At 45.6% G+C, this 17,500-nt stretch overlaps 1 protein-coding gene across 2 annotated transcripts in view; it reads left to right on the top strand.

Moving 5' to 3' along the window:
- The window catches only part of tmtc1 (transmembrane O-mannosyltransferase targeting cadherins 1), an 87,529-nt gene that overhangs the window by 39,443 nt on the left and 30,586 nt on the right, over nucleotides 1-17,500 (top strand). For both annotated transcript variants that reach the window (XM_084447898.1, XM_084447899.1), the window contains exon 7: nucleotides 15,326-15,515. In XM_084447898.1, coding sequence (XP_084304024.1) covers nucleotides 15,326-15,515 — 190 coding nt within the window. The remainder of the gene's footprint in view (nucleotides 1-15,325; nucleotides 15,516-17,500) is intronic.

Here is a 17,500-nt window from a genome sequence, read left to right as displayed (position 1 = left end):
CACACATGCACACGCACGCACACACACATACACACACACGCACACACACACATACAAACACACACACGCATACACACACACGCACACAAACACACATCCACACGCACGCACACACACATACACACAAACACACACACACCTGCTTTGCTTGGCTAGCAACGTATGTCCTGCTAAATCTCCAACTTTCACCACGCCCGCACTTTTCCACCTCCAAAATCCACACCAAACCCAGTCTCCGTTTCTGGGTCATCCCTCCTACCCGTCCCCCAGGCCTCGGGGCTCCCCGGGGGGGGCAGCAGGCCTCGGCGTCAGCGATCTGTCAGCGGCGGCGGCCGCAGCGCGACTGCAGATAATCCGCCGTTAGCAGGCAGGCCTCCGGGCCGCGGTGAAAAATGACCCTGCCTCCGTGTGGCCACCTGGGAAATTTACCGTGGGAAAAGATACCCAGAGTCCCTCTCCTCCGCTCTTCTCCTCGTCCCCCTCTCCTCTCCTCTCCTCTCCTCTCCTCTCCACTCCACTCCACTCCACTCCACTCCTCTCCTCTCCTCTCCTCTCCTCCCTGGCACCACATCAATCCCTGTCGCTGGGAGAGTGGCAGCAGACGAAGTGACCAGCTGCTGTTCCAGGATCTGTTGTTCCAGGATCTGCTGTTCCAGGATCTGTTGTTCCAGGATCTGCTGTTCCAGGATCTGCTGTTCCAGGATCTGTTGTTCTCCTGTCTGTTTTTTCCCCCGACTTATCTAGAGATCCCTCTGTGTCGCCGTCCTGTGTGCTGGATATCCAAGATTTGCATGTGATGACAGCCAAGGTCGACCTTGAGATGTGTTGCCGTCCTTCGACACTTTTGCCGGTTCGATCGGACGTGTGAGTGTGTATGGGGAGGGAGTGTATCGTCCTTGGTGTGTGTGGGTGTTTGGTCTTTGTTTATGCAATCCTCCACCATCTAAGGTGATGCGGTCGTGATTATCCGTCATGTCAGCGATTCTCTGCGAACCCGTTTGTATAATTCAGCATAACGGCAACCCCACTGTCATTAATCTAGTGTGTGTGCGCGTGCATGCGTGCGTGCGTGTGTGTGTGTGTGAGCGTGTGTGTGTGTGTGTCTGAGTGTGTGTGTGATTTATTAGAATAAGCAGCTGTGGTTACAGCTTCATATTTCATAGCAATCAAGCAGGGGTGACAGTAGAAGTAGCCTATGAATGAGATGCAACACATGGCCCAGTCTGTCCATCTGCCAGCATTTGCGTGTGTGTTAATCATGCCATATTGCTAAAAATATGAGTGACATTTCAGTTGATTTAGCTGCTTGCTATTCCTCTGTCGTTTCTCATAAAGGTCAGGGAGATGTGTGTGTGTGTGTGTGTGTGTGTGTGTGTGTCTGTATATCCTGTGTGTTATGGGGTGTGATTAGTGCCAGCACACCATACTGAAACGCTTGACTTGCGCCTACTTAAGAAGACGCGATGACATCAAACGTCTAAACGCACGTGTATAATTTCCATTGACAAACAATGGAGAGACAGACGTCTCATAGCTGTAACGTACCTGTAACGCAGACGCTGTGCACATGTTGTTTACACGAATTGCGCATCGTGTGCGTGACGGCAACACTACAGGTTAGATGCGCCTCACATATGCGACACCAACACTACACATGACAGTTTGGTAAAATCATAGATGTACGTACGTACGCGTATAGCGACGTGTCAAACGTGCCAGTGCCTTGCTAGCGCAGCAGACGTGTTAGCGGCCGCACGTGTAAGGTCAGTTGCCTTTAAATCATAGCTGGTTCTAATCTCGTCCTTGCCAATTGGTAATGCATTCTCAATAAATGGAATTCGCACATGTTAAGCAACTTGTTTTTAATAAAGCCTAATATCTGAATGACTCTTCCTTCGCAATTTAAAACAAATGTTCAGATACACGTGTTTCTTGTCAATAGAGGGCTATCTATTTCTAAATAAAATAAATCAATGTAGGTAAATTACCAGATATCGTTTTGAAGCCAAATTTTATTCAAACATTGGTCCACAAAAAAACACATATAGAATAATGTAAAACTGCAAATAAAAATGAATCGAAATAAACAATAGGCCTACAGGTCTTTCTTTGGGGAGGAGGACTATGCCGTCAACTCAAGATGAGCTGGAGCGAGCGAAGACCCACTTCTGTGGTGGCGCGGGAAGGCCCAACGCTTCCCCAGACTGTAGGCTACCAGGTTGCAAATCGCTACCACTGTTTCAACTAATTTGTAACATTCAAAGCAATCACGTGATATTATAAAAATTATTAAATCAGTTGTGTAGTGTTCAGCTCAAATGAAACCATTTTGCAGTATCAATGCATTCATTTTTTTGCCTATAGGCCAGCCTACACCAGGCTGAACACTTTCAAATGTAGCCTACAATTCGTTTGGCTATTTTTTTTGCACAATAGGCCTATTCAATCAATCAATCAACTTTTATTAAGCAGACTCATGGTCCATTACAAAACACATACAACAAAAATTAAAAAAGGCAACAATACCAGTGTTTCCACATAGGTGACTGGTATCTCACCGCACTAAAAACAGGATTTGACAGCAGCACAATAATGGAATTCTGAGAACCATTCAGTCGGCATATAAATTTGTACATCAGATTCCTCAACAGGGCATGAAACGTATTGACGCCTGCACTACAAAACAGTTCACTTGCACTGTACCACCTTGGCTTTTTAAGCAATATACGCATGCAGTCATTATAGGCAACCTTAAGCTTATGGATGCTAGCCTTTTTAAACTTTATCCACAAGGGAGCAGTGTAGAGAGGAGTACAGTACGCTCTAAACAGGCTGATCTTGACATTGTCTGAGCACCAGTGGAATTTCCTAACCAACATGTTAGCTTGTGCATATAACATGCGGCGCTGTCTATACAAGTCATCATCGTCAGACATTTGATCTGTGATGACATGTCCCAGATACTTAGCTTTACAGCAGACAGATAGAACTTGCCCTGAGAGGTAAAATGATGGGAAGATTAGATCTTTGTCCCCTTTTGTTTTACAGATCATGACAATGCTCTTTTTAGAATTGTATTTCACATCAAATTGGACACCATACTCAGAGCATATATTCAACATCTGTTGGAACCCAGCACTGCTAGGAGAGAAAATAGCCAGATCATCGGCATACATAAGATGGTTTACCAGGGTGTTACCAATCATACATCCTGTTTTACAGCCTCTTAGCTGGTCAGATAAATCGTTCATGTACACATTAAAGAGGGCTGGTGAGAGTAGCCCCCCCTGGCGAACCCCATTACCAACACCGAAAGGTCCAGAGACTGCATTACCCCATTTGACCTGCATGCTCTGGTTGGCATACCAATATGCCAGGACCCTAATTATACTGTTAGGCACACCTCTTTGACTCAGTTTTATGAACAGCTTATGATGGTTGACTCGATCAAAAGCTTTAGAGGCATCAATAAAACCAATTAACACAGAGGAATTCTGTCTTCTATACATTTCAACAGTTTCCTTCAGGGCATAGATACATAAATCAGTACCATGCTTAGCCTTGAAGCCAAACTGGTTGTCTGTGGTACCAAAATAAAAACATAATCTGTCTAATAAAATTCTTTCCAGGACTTTGGATAACACACTAGCTAGAGCAATTGGTCTGTAATTATCCAAGCTCCCCACCTTGCCCGCTTTGTCCTTGATGACAGGCACCAGAGTAACAGACAACATGGAGTCCGGCAGCAGACCATGATTCATAAGGCCAGTAAAACAGATGGCGAGAAGGGCAGCGACCCTCGGACTTGCAAGTTTGAGGTGCTCTGCAGTGATCTGATCTAAGCCGCTAGCTTTGTTATCAGCTAGCTGTGTAATAGCTTGATAGACCTCATTGGCTGTTGTTCCCACTGTGTCACTGTTGGCAATGTTGCCCACTTTGTAGGGGTCACTTTTAACACAATTGAATAGCTCAGAATAATGTTGTCTCCACAAATCAGCTATGTTGTCGGCTCCCGAGACTCCTTCTATGGTACATGGTAACGATGTACTGCCTCTGTTCAGAGCTCTCACCTCCTTCCAGAAGCCAGTAGCATCGTTACCAAGGAGCTTTTCAGCCATAGAGTCCGCTCTCATTACTTGTTCGTGTTTGCTGATATACCGAACTGCATATTTATATTGAGCGTTAGTACGCTTTTTGTGATCCAGGACAGGCCCCTCTCTGGGCCTACCTGCCAGGACCCACTCCTTAAAGGCATTCTTAGCTTCAGCATGATGAGCAGCCACATGTTTATTCCACCCTGGCTTAATGCTGTGTCTTTTATCAGAGTGAGTAAAGCATGGCCTACTAGCTTCATACACAGCTCCCACAATACAATTATACATGTGACAGATGTCCTTACAGTGAGAGCTTTTGTTACAATTCACATCAGGACACATAATTGCATCTCTGGGTAGATATACATTACTTAGAAGGACATCAGTTCTCCCGTAGTATAACATCACATCCTCATCTGTGAGTTTAGACCAATCCAGTTTAGCCTTACAGGCACTATTAACCTCCTGAGACATCTCTGGGAGACTGTCACAATCAAGTGACATGACAAACGGAACATGATCAGACATAGATGCCTCATACACAATCTCCATAGATCTTAGAATAGCATGAGCATCAGCAGTGCTAATGCAGTGGTCAAGCCATGATGTAGAGTGCCAGGCCTCACTTATGTAAGAATAACTATCTGCAGGTAGGAGCTTTTGGCTGGATAATATAAGATTGTTATCATCACAAAACTGCAGCATATGCTTTGCAAACAAGGAACTTTTGTCTGATAGATCAGCATTCATGTCACCGACAACATAGATACTTGTGGAATGATTATCAGAAATAAAAGAATTTATAAAAGCTAGACGATTCAGGTATTCGTCTTCATTTTGTTGTGACTCATACGGTGTGTATACATTGAGGATAGTAGCCTCTTTGTTATTCATTTTTATCTGTATAGCGATACACCAGTCAGCTTCTAGCCTAATGACATTGATCGCAGAGTCCATCTTTTTGTGCCAAAGGATGGCCACGCCCCCTGCTATCCTTCCTCTCACTATCCCCATAGATAGGTCAGTAGTGGACTCACCAGCCCCATGGAAATTGTCATTAAAAGAGTTCAAATTTCCCAAGTCCTGTTTAGATAAAAAAGTTTCTTGTAAACATAAAATATCACAGTTTTTCAGCAGGTTGTCAACTACTATACGTCGGGCTCTGTCTCCTGCGTTGTTGCCCAGGCGTAGCCCGCGGCAGTTGTATGATCCAACCCGCATAAAGTTTAACTGGGCAGGGTGATTATTTCGATTTATTTTTATTTGCACTGTTTATACATTATTCGTGATTCCTCAATGGAAAGCATGATTGAAAATATTGCTCGTGTTTCCTCCCTCACAGAAAAAGACTGTCTCATTCTCTCTGTCTCTCAGAGCGGGTCTCCTGGCGCGCGTGGCTATGTTGCGCAATACCTGCTCCGAGAGCGAGTGAGACAGATATCTCTTCTGATATTTAGGAATAGCGGAATTAATAATGATTAAGTTGAGTCTTACAAGCCTAACATTTGGTAACGAACTATAGCAATACATGTGCTTCATTGTTTTTGATTTAGGTGATTGTCATCATTTTGCACAGAATTATAACACATAGCCTACATTATGCTACAAATATAAATATAAATCACCCGCCTGCGACATCTGCTGACAGAAAAGAGCACTGCAGTCTAGACAAACGGCCAAAATGTAAACATGTGATAAAAACGCTGATATCTAGGAAAAGTAATGAAAGGAGGGTCCTTGAATTTGATCGAGTGCAAACAATTATCATTTTGATTCACTTGTGTTCAAATTACCACCACTCGGTGCTTCTAGTGCCCGCAGTTAACACGTAAAGGCGTGTGCACGCGTGTTCTATGTTTTGAACGTTGGCACGGCACTTTTGACACGTCACTCCTAATATGTGAATCAAATACCTGACACGTAACAGTACACCTTATAGTTTGATCAAACGAATAAGCGTGCGTATAGACACACGTTTGTGTGGTTTGCTATTATAGTGTGACGTGTGGAACTATGGGGGGTGACCACGTGTGCTATTCACTAACGTAGCTAACCCAGCAAACGCTCGTCAGGGCCGGGGGTACTTGAGCACATGTGCTATTCGCGTACGTAGCTAACGTCGCTACTTGAGCACGTGTGCTATTCGCGTACGTAGCTAACGTCGCTACGTGAGCACTTGTGCTACAGTAGGACCCCACTCATCTGAACCCAACGGGACCGCAGGTCGTTCGTATCTCTGAAATGTCCGGATGACTGGAACATATGTTAAAATGCACCAAATTCAATAAGTGGTATACTTGTTTCATATAGACTTGTAATAGACCAATAAATACCCTTAATTACTTGTGAAAATGCATTAAAATTGCAATCAAATAGCCAACTAAACTCATATAGCCTAGCCTATAATAGACCTACAGTAGCCTATAATAAAATAACCGAATTTCCACTTGAGTGCGTGCTTTGATCAAATACAGTACTTTATTCTCAAATGAGGCTTACGCTGCATCGATAGGCTACTGTATTCGCAGAACAACATGGTATAGCCTAAAAACAACCCAACATTAGAACAATTAGAGCAAATGTTAATCAATAAATAAATAAATGAAATGACAGACAAGTTGCCGTGTCTTAGGCTATTGTAGCCTAAAAGAAAGTCTCTAAAACAACAGATGTAGGCTAACGTGGCCTAGGCTGTAGGCTATTATTTAACAAATACAGTAGGTCTAGGCTAATCTACATGCTCACAACACGTCTGTGTTCCTGAAGTCCATTAACTGGGAACGAAAAATGACTCGATGCTCCTCTGCTTCAGGTTGCTGACGTGCTTTCTGGCTACCAAGGAATGCAGCTCTCGCACAGCAGACTCGTTTGCGTTTTGCGTTTGGTGGTGTAGCCTACTTCATTGTAGGAATAATAAGTATGGCTACAACTACACACAGGCCACAAAATACAATAACAAAATACAGACAACAGCGGCCACTAATGATTTTCTTTTCATTTTGGGCATTTTCATCAGGGCCTTTTCCAGGACTGTCAAATACGCCTACTGTATAGACAAAGGCTATCCGATTAATAAATGCACGGCACTAAACGTCTGGTATATACAGTATGTATAACGTGTTAGGCCTAGCCTAAGCTTACTTTAGTGCACAGAAAACATTGCCTTTGCCCTTTAGGTCCCTTTATATCTGTAGCCTAATTGTTATTGTTGTTGTTATTATTTTACTATGTCGAATGATTTGCCTGTTTGTGTGCTGCGCGCACCATTGCATTCCTGCACCATCATTTATTTAATGTATTTCGTTACATAAAAACGAATAATATAGGCCACAACTAGGCTACACACATAGGATATAGATAAAATGTAGTGTAAAACGAAATAATAATAAAAACAGCGTAAAACGCAGACCGCGGTTGAAATCTATCAATTTGAACGCTCAGGATAATTCCTAACCACAAGTAGTCATATTGAACAATACACTTTTTGGCCTTTGGTTTTGTGGCGGCATTTTTGATATTTTTACTTATTGTTTATTTTGTATAGGTTACTCTTTAGTTAAAAAAATCTGATTCTTAACTTGAATCAAAGACTTTTCTACCATATTATTCCCTATGAGCCAGGTTATGAATAAGAGGCTGACAGAAAGCCTACTGGGCTATCAGGATCAAAAAACATTTATTTTGCCAAGGAGCCTACTTCACAATATACTACGAATTTTCTTTCGGCCCATGGTGCATAACACAGATGGAGACATATTAGACAGGATGCAGGGACAATGTAAATAAATATAACACCAGTGAGTTAGCTACTACCACAGCACTTGGCGTGGCTGGAGAACATAAGCTAAGCCAAATGATGGTGGCAATAATAAAATAACATAATTTATCTTGTCAGCAACACACAGTAAGCACAATAGTAGGAATAATAACATATATTAACCAGGTTATCTGATAGTAGCCTGCTATTATTTAGGCTCAATAATCTAACGTTAAGTTGTCATATCACTGATCTCACTGGACAGAGGCTGGCTAGCCATATCAGAGCTAACAAGACAACTAGCAGCTTAAGTAACCTAATGATGGTGACGGCGATGTTCCTCAATATCACTCGTGGACAAGTAGCGACGTTAGCTACGTTCGCAATACCACGCGTGGACAAGTAGCGACGTAAGCTACGTTCGCAATACCACGCGTGGACAAGTAGCGACGTTCGTCAGGTTTGTCTTCTCAGTTAGCAAATCCACACGGGCCATAATTACGTGAGCTAACGTGAGCCACACGAATGCCGCGACCAATGCACACATTGGCTGTGTTCGGAATCGCTCCCTATTCACTATATAGTGCACTATATAGGGCGTCAGCCATTTTGTTTGTAGTGTCCGAATTCTCCACGGAATTTTCGTTCCCTATATAGTCCACTATTTATTACCCACAAGTCACCTTGATTTCCAGGGTACAGTCATGGATGTATTATATAAACTGGATACAGCCACTCCATTCACTGGCCGCTATCAACAATGAAGCCCTATTGAACCGCGCCATCTTGGCAAAATTTGTAGTCATTTGACTATTTCCGGTTACTTTTGACTTGCGCAGTTGAGCTTCTCTGGCCGACGCGCGTCCACGAAAAAGTTCACATTTTTTAATGAAAATGACCACAAGACAACCTCCTGTGCATAGTTGAAATGGTAGTGGGATACGGTGATAAACTGGAGTGATCATTTGACAGCAATTATTAGCCTTTTCCAGGAATGGACAGAAATGGGATATTTTTAGAATAACAGGAATTTATTCACATACAATGTAAAGGAGTTGATGTGTAGCATGAAGATGAAACGATACACTGAGTTTGGGTGTTTTCAGTCAACGTTGGCGTTGACCGCTTCCAGCTATCGAATGGCCGACTGGTGTAAGATGGATAGCCTAACGTTAGAGAGATAAATGTAGGCTATGGTTATGTTAATAAAGCTAACAATGATGTTGTAACATGCATGCAGCACTGCCGATCTGATCTGAACGATTGATTCATTATTACCATGGATCGGTATTGGGATTGATCAAGGGCGAGTGTGAAATAGCAGCCACGAACTCAGCGGGTTATCCGAGATGCGGTAGCCGCGGCCAGAGCTCCTGCTGGCGGGGAGTGAAGCTCTTCAACTCGCCGGTCACTGGCTCCCTGGAGGAATTTAGCCTGGCTGCAATAACGTTATCGCGAACGGAATGAATACCATCTACTAGCAAACAAAACATGTTCAATTATATTTAACTTGTTAAAACTAAGATGCCAGGATCAAAAAATAATTTCTCCAATTGATATATTTGACAAAAACAGGTTAATATGCAAGCCGGTTTTCATTGCTAAATCAAAGCGGGGAGAGCCGGGAACGCGCGTCTACATTTCAGAGAAATGTGAACTTTTTCGTGGACGCGCGTCGGCCAGAGAAGCTCAACTGCGCAAGTCAAAAGTAACCGGAAATAGCCAAGTGACTACAAATCTAGCCAAGATGGCGCGGTTCAATAGGCCTTCACTTTAGATTTCGATTCCTGGGGGCTTGGGTACAGTGCATGTACCCTACATTTTCTCCGGTATACCACAATGCAATGCAGTTGAGTTGTCTCGCGAAGAGGGCTGTGAACGGAGGATGGCGGCGGCAACTTTCGTGTATAAACTTAAGGAACTCTAGCTTGCGGAGCTAAATCGTAAACATGTAATGTTTGTAAACATGTTACTTGATCGTGCGCTTCATAGCTAGCTAGGTAGCGCGGCTATAGCCAACGTTACATCTTGCAATTAACAGACAGGACCAAAGTAGAAAAACCACACATGCACATGATTAGAATTTAAATTTCAACACTTTATTTGGGATTTAACATTCAAAATGAACACACAAAAGCAAATCTGATACTACCTGAGTGAGTACATCTCAACCTGCAGCGTGAATGCTCCCTGTTAGACTTGTTTGTTTACACGAGGGCGCATCCGCCTGCATCACACGAATGACTGACGCATTTTTGTGACGTTCGGTGTAGTGTCCGAATACTCCTTAAACCATTCCCTAGGTAGTTCACTACATAGTGAACCCTATATAGGGAATAGGGAGTGAGGGAACGAGGGAGCGATTCCGAACACAGCCATTGCTGACTTACTTCAGGCCGCCGCCGTCGCTAGGACAAAACGTTGTGAGTCACGTCAGTCCTCCTATCAAATACAATGGGAGTCGAATGGATTTCACTCACGTAAACACGTACGTTTGTCAGCTCCGTATGCAGCTCAGTTCGCTCCGTGCGGTAAGAAATGGCACATTTCACCCCCCATATGGAACGTGCCATGCCAACGTACGCAACAGACGTTTAAACGCCCGCACGTGTTAAGGCTGGCATGCCATGGTTTGACTCCTAAAACTGAAGCACATCTAGCATAATATTTTACAATGAAAAGCAAGGTCAATTTATAGGCTACACAGGACGCATAATTACGCACAGCTGGGATTGATAATCATTAGGCTATGGAGCCCATCCTAGTTGATTGTAGGCTAATTAGTGTAGCCTACACTCACAATCCCTTTTGCGCCATAGCCTACTGTATGTCAAAATACAAAATACATTCCTATACTATTATAGCCTACGTGTTTTGGTGCTGATCCTCAGCACCCCTATGCTACAGCTAGTTTATGATGCGCGCTCTTATTTGAAAATGTAGCGATAGTGGAGATAAAACGACACATATCTAGGAAAAGTTATGCAAGGAGGGTCCTGGAATTTGATTGAGTGCAAATAAATATTCTTAATTTTTATTCAATATGGACAAATGAGCCCCGCTCGCAGCTTCTAGTGCCCGCTGACTTAACACGAGCGTGCAAACGTTACATGCATGTGCGCAAAAATGGCACGGCACTTTTGACACGTCACCCTCTGAGAATGCGAGCGACTCGTAACGCGTGCGTATATGCACGCCTATTAATCAGCTCGCCAAAGTACCTTTATACACGCAATGCAGGCGACGAAAGCACTGAGTGTTTGTAACGCTGGCACGAATCACACCCCATAGTGTGTGTGCATGCGCGTATGTGTGTGTGCGCGTGTGTGTGTGTGTGTGTGTGTGTGCGTGCGTGTGTGTGTATATGCATGTGTGTGTGTTTGTGTCAAAAAATCATGTGGTGCTAACGACGACTTAGCGTGAAGACTGTTGAAGTCTAGTTTCACTCTAGTCCTATAGTCCACTGATTTGTGTGTATAATGTGTTTTCTCTTTGTGTGTGTCTATATCTGCAAGTGGGTGTGCCTCCTCTGATGCATTTGATCCATGTTTGTGTGTGTGTGTGTGTGTGTCTGTGTGTGAGTGAGTGTGTGTGTTTGTGTGTGTATAAGTATTTGTGAGTGTGTGTGTGTGTGTGTGTGTGTGTGTGTGTGTGTGCGTGCGTGTGTGTGTGTGTCCTCTGGAGTTCTCAGCCAACAGTGGTGAATGTTAGAGTGTAGAGAGCTCTAGGCTCATCATGGCTGTCGGAGTCTGTTAACTGAGTGGGTTGTGTGTGTGTGTGTGTGTGTGTGTGTGTGTGTGTGTGTGTGTGTGTGCGCGTGTGTGTATGTATGTGTGTGTGTGTGTGTTAGATATGTTAATCCCACACTCTTGATCAGAGAGCTGCCTGTAACACGAGATTCCTCTCTCTCTCTCTTTCTCTCTCTCTCTCTTAGTTTCCAATTAAATTCAATTATATCCAGTTCAGTTCAAAGCGTGTTGGGTGCATGGGAAACATACTGTATAGCCAAAGCAAATGATAAAATAAAAATATAAATCAAAACAAAACAAAATAACTCTTTCTCTGTCTGTCTGTCTATCTGTCTGTCTGTCTGTCTCTCTCTCTCTCTCTCTCTCTCTCTCTCTCTCTCTCTGTCTCTCTCCTCCCATTTTCTCTGTCCTATCATGTCCAGTCTTCTAGTGTCGCTAGCTAGTGTGTGTGTGTGTGTGTATGTGAGTGAGTGTGTGGGTGTCCGTGTGTGAGTGAGTGTATGTGTGTTTGTGTGTGTATAAGTATTTGTGAGTGTGTGTGTGTGTGTGTGTGTGTGTGTGTGTGCGTGTGTGTGTCCTCTGGAGTTCTCAGCCAACAGTGGTGAATGTTAGAGTGTAGAGAGCTCTAGGCTCATCATGGCTGTCGGAGTCTGTTAACTGAGTGGGTTGTGTGTGTGTGTGTGCGTGTGTGTGCGTGTGTGTATGTGTGTGTGTGTGTGTGTGTGTGTGTGTTAGAGATGTTAATCCCACACTCTTGATCAGAGAGCTGCCTGTAACACGAGATACCTCTCTCTCTCTCTTTCTCTCTCTCTCTCTTAGTTTCCAATTAAATTCAATTATATTCAGTTCAGTTCAAAGCGTGTTGGGTGCATGGGAAACATACTGTATAGCCAAAGCAAATGATAAAATAAAAATATAAATCAAAACAAAACAAAATAACTCTTTGTCTGTCTGTCTGTCTGTCTGTCTGTCTGTCTGTCTGTCTCTCTCTCTCTCTCTCTCTCTCTCTCTCTCTCTCTCTCTCTGTCTCTCTCTCCTCCCATTTTCTCTGTCCTATCATGTCCAGTCTTCTAGTGTCGCTAGCTAGTGTGTGTGTGTGTGTGTATGTGAGTGAGTGTGTGTGTGTGTAAATCAACTGTCTACTCCGTCCGTCTCGCCCTTTAAAACCTTCAGATTTGACGAGACGGGTGGTGGATGGGAAACAGGAAAGGGAGATTATGCGCACGTTTCTGGCATATCTGCCTCAAGACAGGCAGTTATTCTCTGCTTGGTCCCCCAGAGCTCCAGTTGAGCAGGCCTCTGTCCATCCGTCCGTCCATCCATCCATCCGTCCGTCCGTCCGTCCGTCCGTCCGTCCGTCCGTCCGTCCGTCCGTCCGTCAATCCGTCCGTCCGTCCATCCATCCGTCCTGCCGCCCAGCCAGTCAGTAATCCGGTCCATGTTGCTCCCATAGCCCTAGAGGAACTTATGCGCCACATCCAAATTAGCTGGAATCGATGGGGACTTTAGTTTCTCATCTTTTTTGTATTGAAAGCGCCATTTGACTGTGAGGAGAGGATCGATGTGCGCGCCTGTGTGTGTGTGTGTGTGTGTGTGTGTGTGTGTGTGTGTGTGTGTCTGTGTGTGTGAGGAGCGGGACGTGTCTGAACCACTTAGTGATAGTGGGAGAGCAGTTCTGTCATTTGTGTGTGTGTGTGTGTTTGTGTTTGTGTTTGTGTATGTGTGTGTATAAGTCCGCTCACGTGCTTGTCGGTGCACATGTGTGTGTGAGCGTGCACACATACTGTAGACATGAGTGCTTGTTCATCTTTTCGCGTGTGTATGTGTGTATCAGTGTCATGGATGCTTTTTCCAGTGTGAAGTTGAGCACACTAATTGGGGCTGTGTGTGTGTGTGTGTGTGTGTGTGTGTGTGTGTGTGTGTGTGTGTGTGTGTGTGTGTGTGTGTGTAGTTGATCAGACAGATTGGAGCTAACAGCTCTTTTGTTCTGGATAAGTAACTCTCGTTGACAGTAATGGAGAGTTATTTAGTGATTTGGCAGAGCTGGATAGCTAAGGTTAGGTGTGTGCGTTTTGGTGTGGGTGTGTTTGTGTGTGTGTGCGTGCTTGCCCGTTGGTGTATGTGTGCTTGTGTGTGTTTTGGTGTGTGTGTGTGTGCGTGTTTGTGTGTGTGTGCATGGCTGTGTGCCCGTTGGTGTACAGTATGTGCGTGTGCATGTGTGTGTCTTTGTGTGTGTCTGTGTGTGTGTGTACGTGGATGCGTGCCCGTTGGTGAATGTGTGCGTGCATGTTTTGATGTGGGTGTGTGCATGTGTGTGTTTGTGTGTGTGTGCGTGGCCCGTTGGTGTACAGTATGTGTGCGTGCGTGTGTTTGTGTGTGTGTGTGTGTGTGTGTGTGTGTGTTTGTGTGCGCACTCGCTCGCTTTTGTGAGTTGTCCACACCTCATTCAGACAGGCGACTCTTTCCCTCCTGCCCCTCTCCCCCTTCTCCTCCCCCTCCCTCCTCCCTCCCCCTCTCCTCCTCCCTCCCCGTCTCCTCCTCCCTCTCTCCTCCTCCCTCCCCCTCTCCTCCTCCCTCTCTCCTCCTCCCTCCCCCTCTCCTCCTCCCCCTCTCCTCCTCCCTCTCTCCTCCTCCTCCTGCTCAGTCCAGCAGACCTCTCTTTCTCTCTTGGTGTGACTCCCCCCTTGTGTCCTTGTTCTTGCGATATCCACAGCTAGCTGCCACCGTTAGACAGAATCAATAGCTCCGCGACTCCCGGCGCTAGCCCGACAATGCGGCCGGGTCCGGGACCGATGTAGGACATGACCGTCGGGTCAGATCAGTGGCCAAGCGGAGCCGGGAGGCCCGCAGCACATCGACTATTTACTATGAGGTGCACTCGAGCACAGGGGCGGAAGAACGCGCCGTCAAGCGACAAGTTGACGAGAGTCCCTGATGAATAGTTAACCTTTGATGTGTTTCTTTTCCCGGCCACCTCTGCCTCCCTCTCTTCTATCTCCACCCCCCTGCTCTCCCCCTCTCTTTCTATCTCTCCTTCTCTTTCTATCTCTCCCTCTATTTCTCTCTCTCCTTCTCTTTCTATTTCCCCCTCTCTCTCTAACTCTCTTTCTCTCTCCTCCCACTCTCTTTCTATCTCTCCCTCTCTCTCTAACTCTTTCTATCTCTCCCTCTCTTTCTCTCTCTCCCTCTCTTTCTATCTCCCCCTCTCTTTCTATCTCTCCCTCTATTTCTCTTTCTCCTTCTCACTCCCTCTCTTTCTATCTCTCCCTCTCTCTCTAACTCTCTTTCTCTCTCTCCCCCCCTCTCTTTCTATCTCTCCCTCTCTCTCTAACTCTTTCTATCTCTCTCCCTCTCTTTCTATCTCTCCCTCTCTCTCTCTAACTCTCTTTCTCTCTCTCCATCTCTTTCTATCTCCCTTTCTTTCCGTCTCTGCCTCTCTCTCCCTCTCTTTCTATCTCTCCCTCTCTCTCCCTCTCTTTCTCTCTCTCTTTCTATCTCTCCCTCTCTCTCTCTCCCTCTCTTTCTCTCGCTCCACCTCTGCCTCTCTCCCTCTCTCTTTCTCTCTCCCTCCTACCCCTCTCCCTCTCTCCTCTCCTCCCCCTCTCCCTCCCCTTCCCTCCCTCCCTCTCTCCTCTCCTCTCCTCTCCTCTCCTCTCCTCTCCTCTCCTCTCCTCTCCTCTCCTCTCCTCTCCTCTCCTCTCCTCTCCTCTCCTCTCCTCTCCCAGGTTCCTGACCTACTGCTACCTGCTGTGGTTCAACGCCTGGCTGCTATTGGCTCCCGTGGTGCTGTGCTACGACTGGCAGGTGGGCAGCATCCCGCTGGTAGAGTCGCTGCTGGACGCGCGCAACATCGCCGCCCTGCTGCTGGGGCTGGGCGTGGCCGGCCTCTGTCTGCAGTGCGTCGTCACGCTCCAGGTGAGCTGGAGGAGAGGGGGGTTTAATGGTGAGATGGTAGCTGCGTTTTTTAAAATCTATTTATCAGAATTGGAATCAGAATTCTGGATGCATTCTTGCATCAGTGGCGTATAGTTATGTGTGCGCACATACACACACACACACACACACACACACACTTGCTCTCACACGGATGACTTAGACTCCTTCATTTTCCAAAACATCCTTTGCACTTAACCAAGCACCCGCTGTCAATGTATATGTAGTTAATCTTTCACTATTATTGATCTGCACATCATGTGTAGAAAACACAGTAGGACCACCTATACCTCTCTCTATCATTAATTTAACCACTGTTAGTTCAGCAGTAAACCTGTCCTTTGTATTATATTTCAATTATGTTTCACCCATTCACTTAATAGCAAAATACAGTGTGGTCTTCACACCAGTCTTGGAGTGTGTCCTTGTGGTAGTGTGTGTGTGTTGTGTATGAACAGTCTTGGAGTGTGTCCTTATGGCAGTGTGTGTGTTCTAGAATAGTCTTGGAGTGTGTCCTTGTGACAGTGTGTGTGTGTGTGTGTGTGTGTGTGTGTGTGTGTGTGTGTGTGTGTGGTGTGTGTTGTGTATCAACAGTCTTGGAAGGTGTCCTCATGGGTGTGTGCGTGTTCAGTATGAACAGTCTTGGAGTGTGTCCTTGTGGATGTGTGTGTATGTGTGTTGTGTATGAACAGCCTTACAGTCTGTCCTCATGGCTGTGTGTGTGCGTGTGTGTGCGTGTGTGTGTGTGTGTGTTCTGTAAGAACAGTGTCTTGGCTCTCTTTGTCTGATTGAAAGGGATTCAGCGTTGTGTGGGCTTAAGGATGAAGTGATTTTCATTTTAGCTCAGTGTGTGGTCCTATGCACACTGTGCTTGTGTGTGTGTGTGTGTGTGTGTGTGTGTGCACGCACAAGAAAGAGAGATGGAAAAGAGAATTGCAAAATAGAGACTGCATGGATGTATAATTGGGGCAGAGACAGAGAGGGAGAGAGAGAGAGAATGAAATGGAGAAAGAGTGTGTATGTGTGTGTGTGTGTGTGTGTGTTGGAAAGACTGAGAGCTAATGACATAACACACACACCACACACACACACACACACACACACATTCTCCTGGTGTGTGTGTGTGCGCACATGTGCTGTGAAGGATTGTTGTTTATCCTCCCATGACTGTAGAACAGATTTGTTGATGATGATGATGCTCTCTCTCTCTCTCTCTCTCTCTCTCTCTCTCTCTCTCTCTCTTTCTCTCTCTCTCTCTCTCTCTCTTTCTCTCTCTCTCTCTCTCTCTCTCTCTATCAAGCTTATTACTTCCTCTCTTTCCCTCCTCCCTCTCTCTCTTTCTCTCTCTCCCTCCATCTATCTCTGTGACATATCCCATCACTCCTGCTGCACTGCTGAGCTTTGCGGTCAGAGTTATTGATTAAGGACAAGTCTCTCTCTCTCTCCCTCCCTCCCTCCAACCACATCCTCCCCTGCCTCCATTCTACGATAAACTGCCGCGATACTTCACACACACACACCAACACACACTCACGCGCACACACACACACCAACACACACTCACGCGCGCACACACACACACACACACACACACACACACACACACACACACACACAAGACTAGCTGTGGAAAAGCCCCCCCTTCCTCGGGAGAACATACAGATGACCTCTTGAACCCAGGAAGTAATTGGCACGTCAGCGATTGGCAGTTCTATCGCACGCCTGTCTCTTAGTGGTCCCCTGTCCTTGACCCCAGGAAGTCATTGAGACATTTGTGACAGTGTGTGTGTGTCTGTGTGTGTGTGTGTGTGTGTGTGTGTGTGTGTATCCACTCTGTCCACTATAGAATTGGCTATAGAAAGCTCTTCCATGTTCTGCCCCTTCCTGTCTTTTCATGCCCGGCCACAGGGGTTGCAGATCAGATCGGGGGGTCTATTTTTGTCGCAACTCCGGGAGGAAAGGCCTTC

Source organism: Borostomias antarcticus (assembly GCF_949987555.1).
Source record: "Borostomias antarcticus genome assembly, chromosome: 13".
NCBI lineage: Eukaryota > Metazoa > Chordata > Actinopteri > Stomiiformes > Stomiidae > Borostomias > Borostomias antarcticus.
This window is presented reverse-complemented; position numbering and strand designations above follow the sequence as displayed.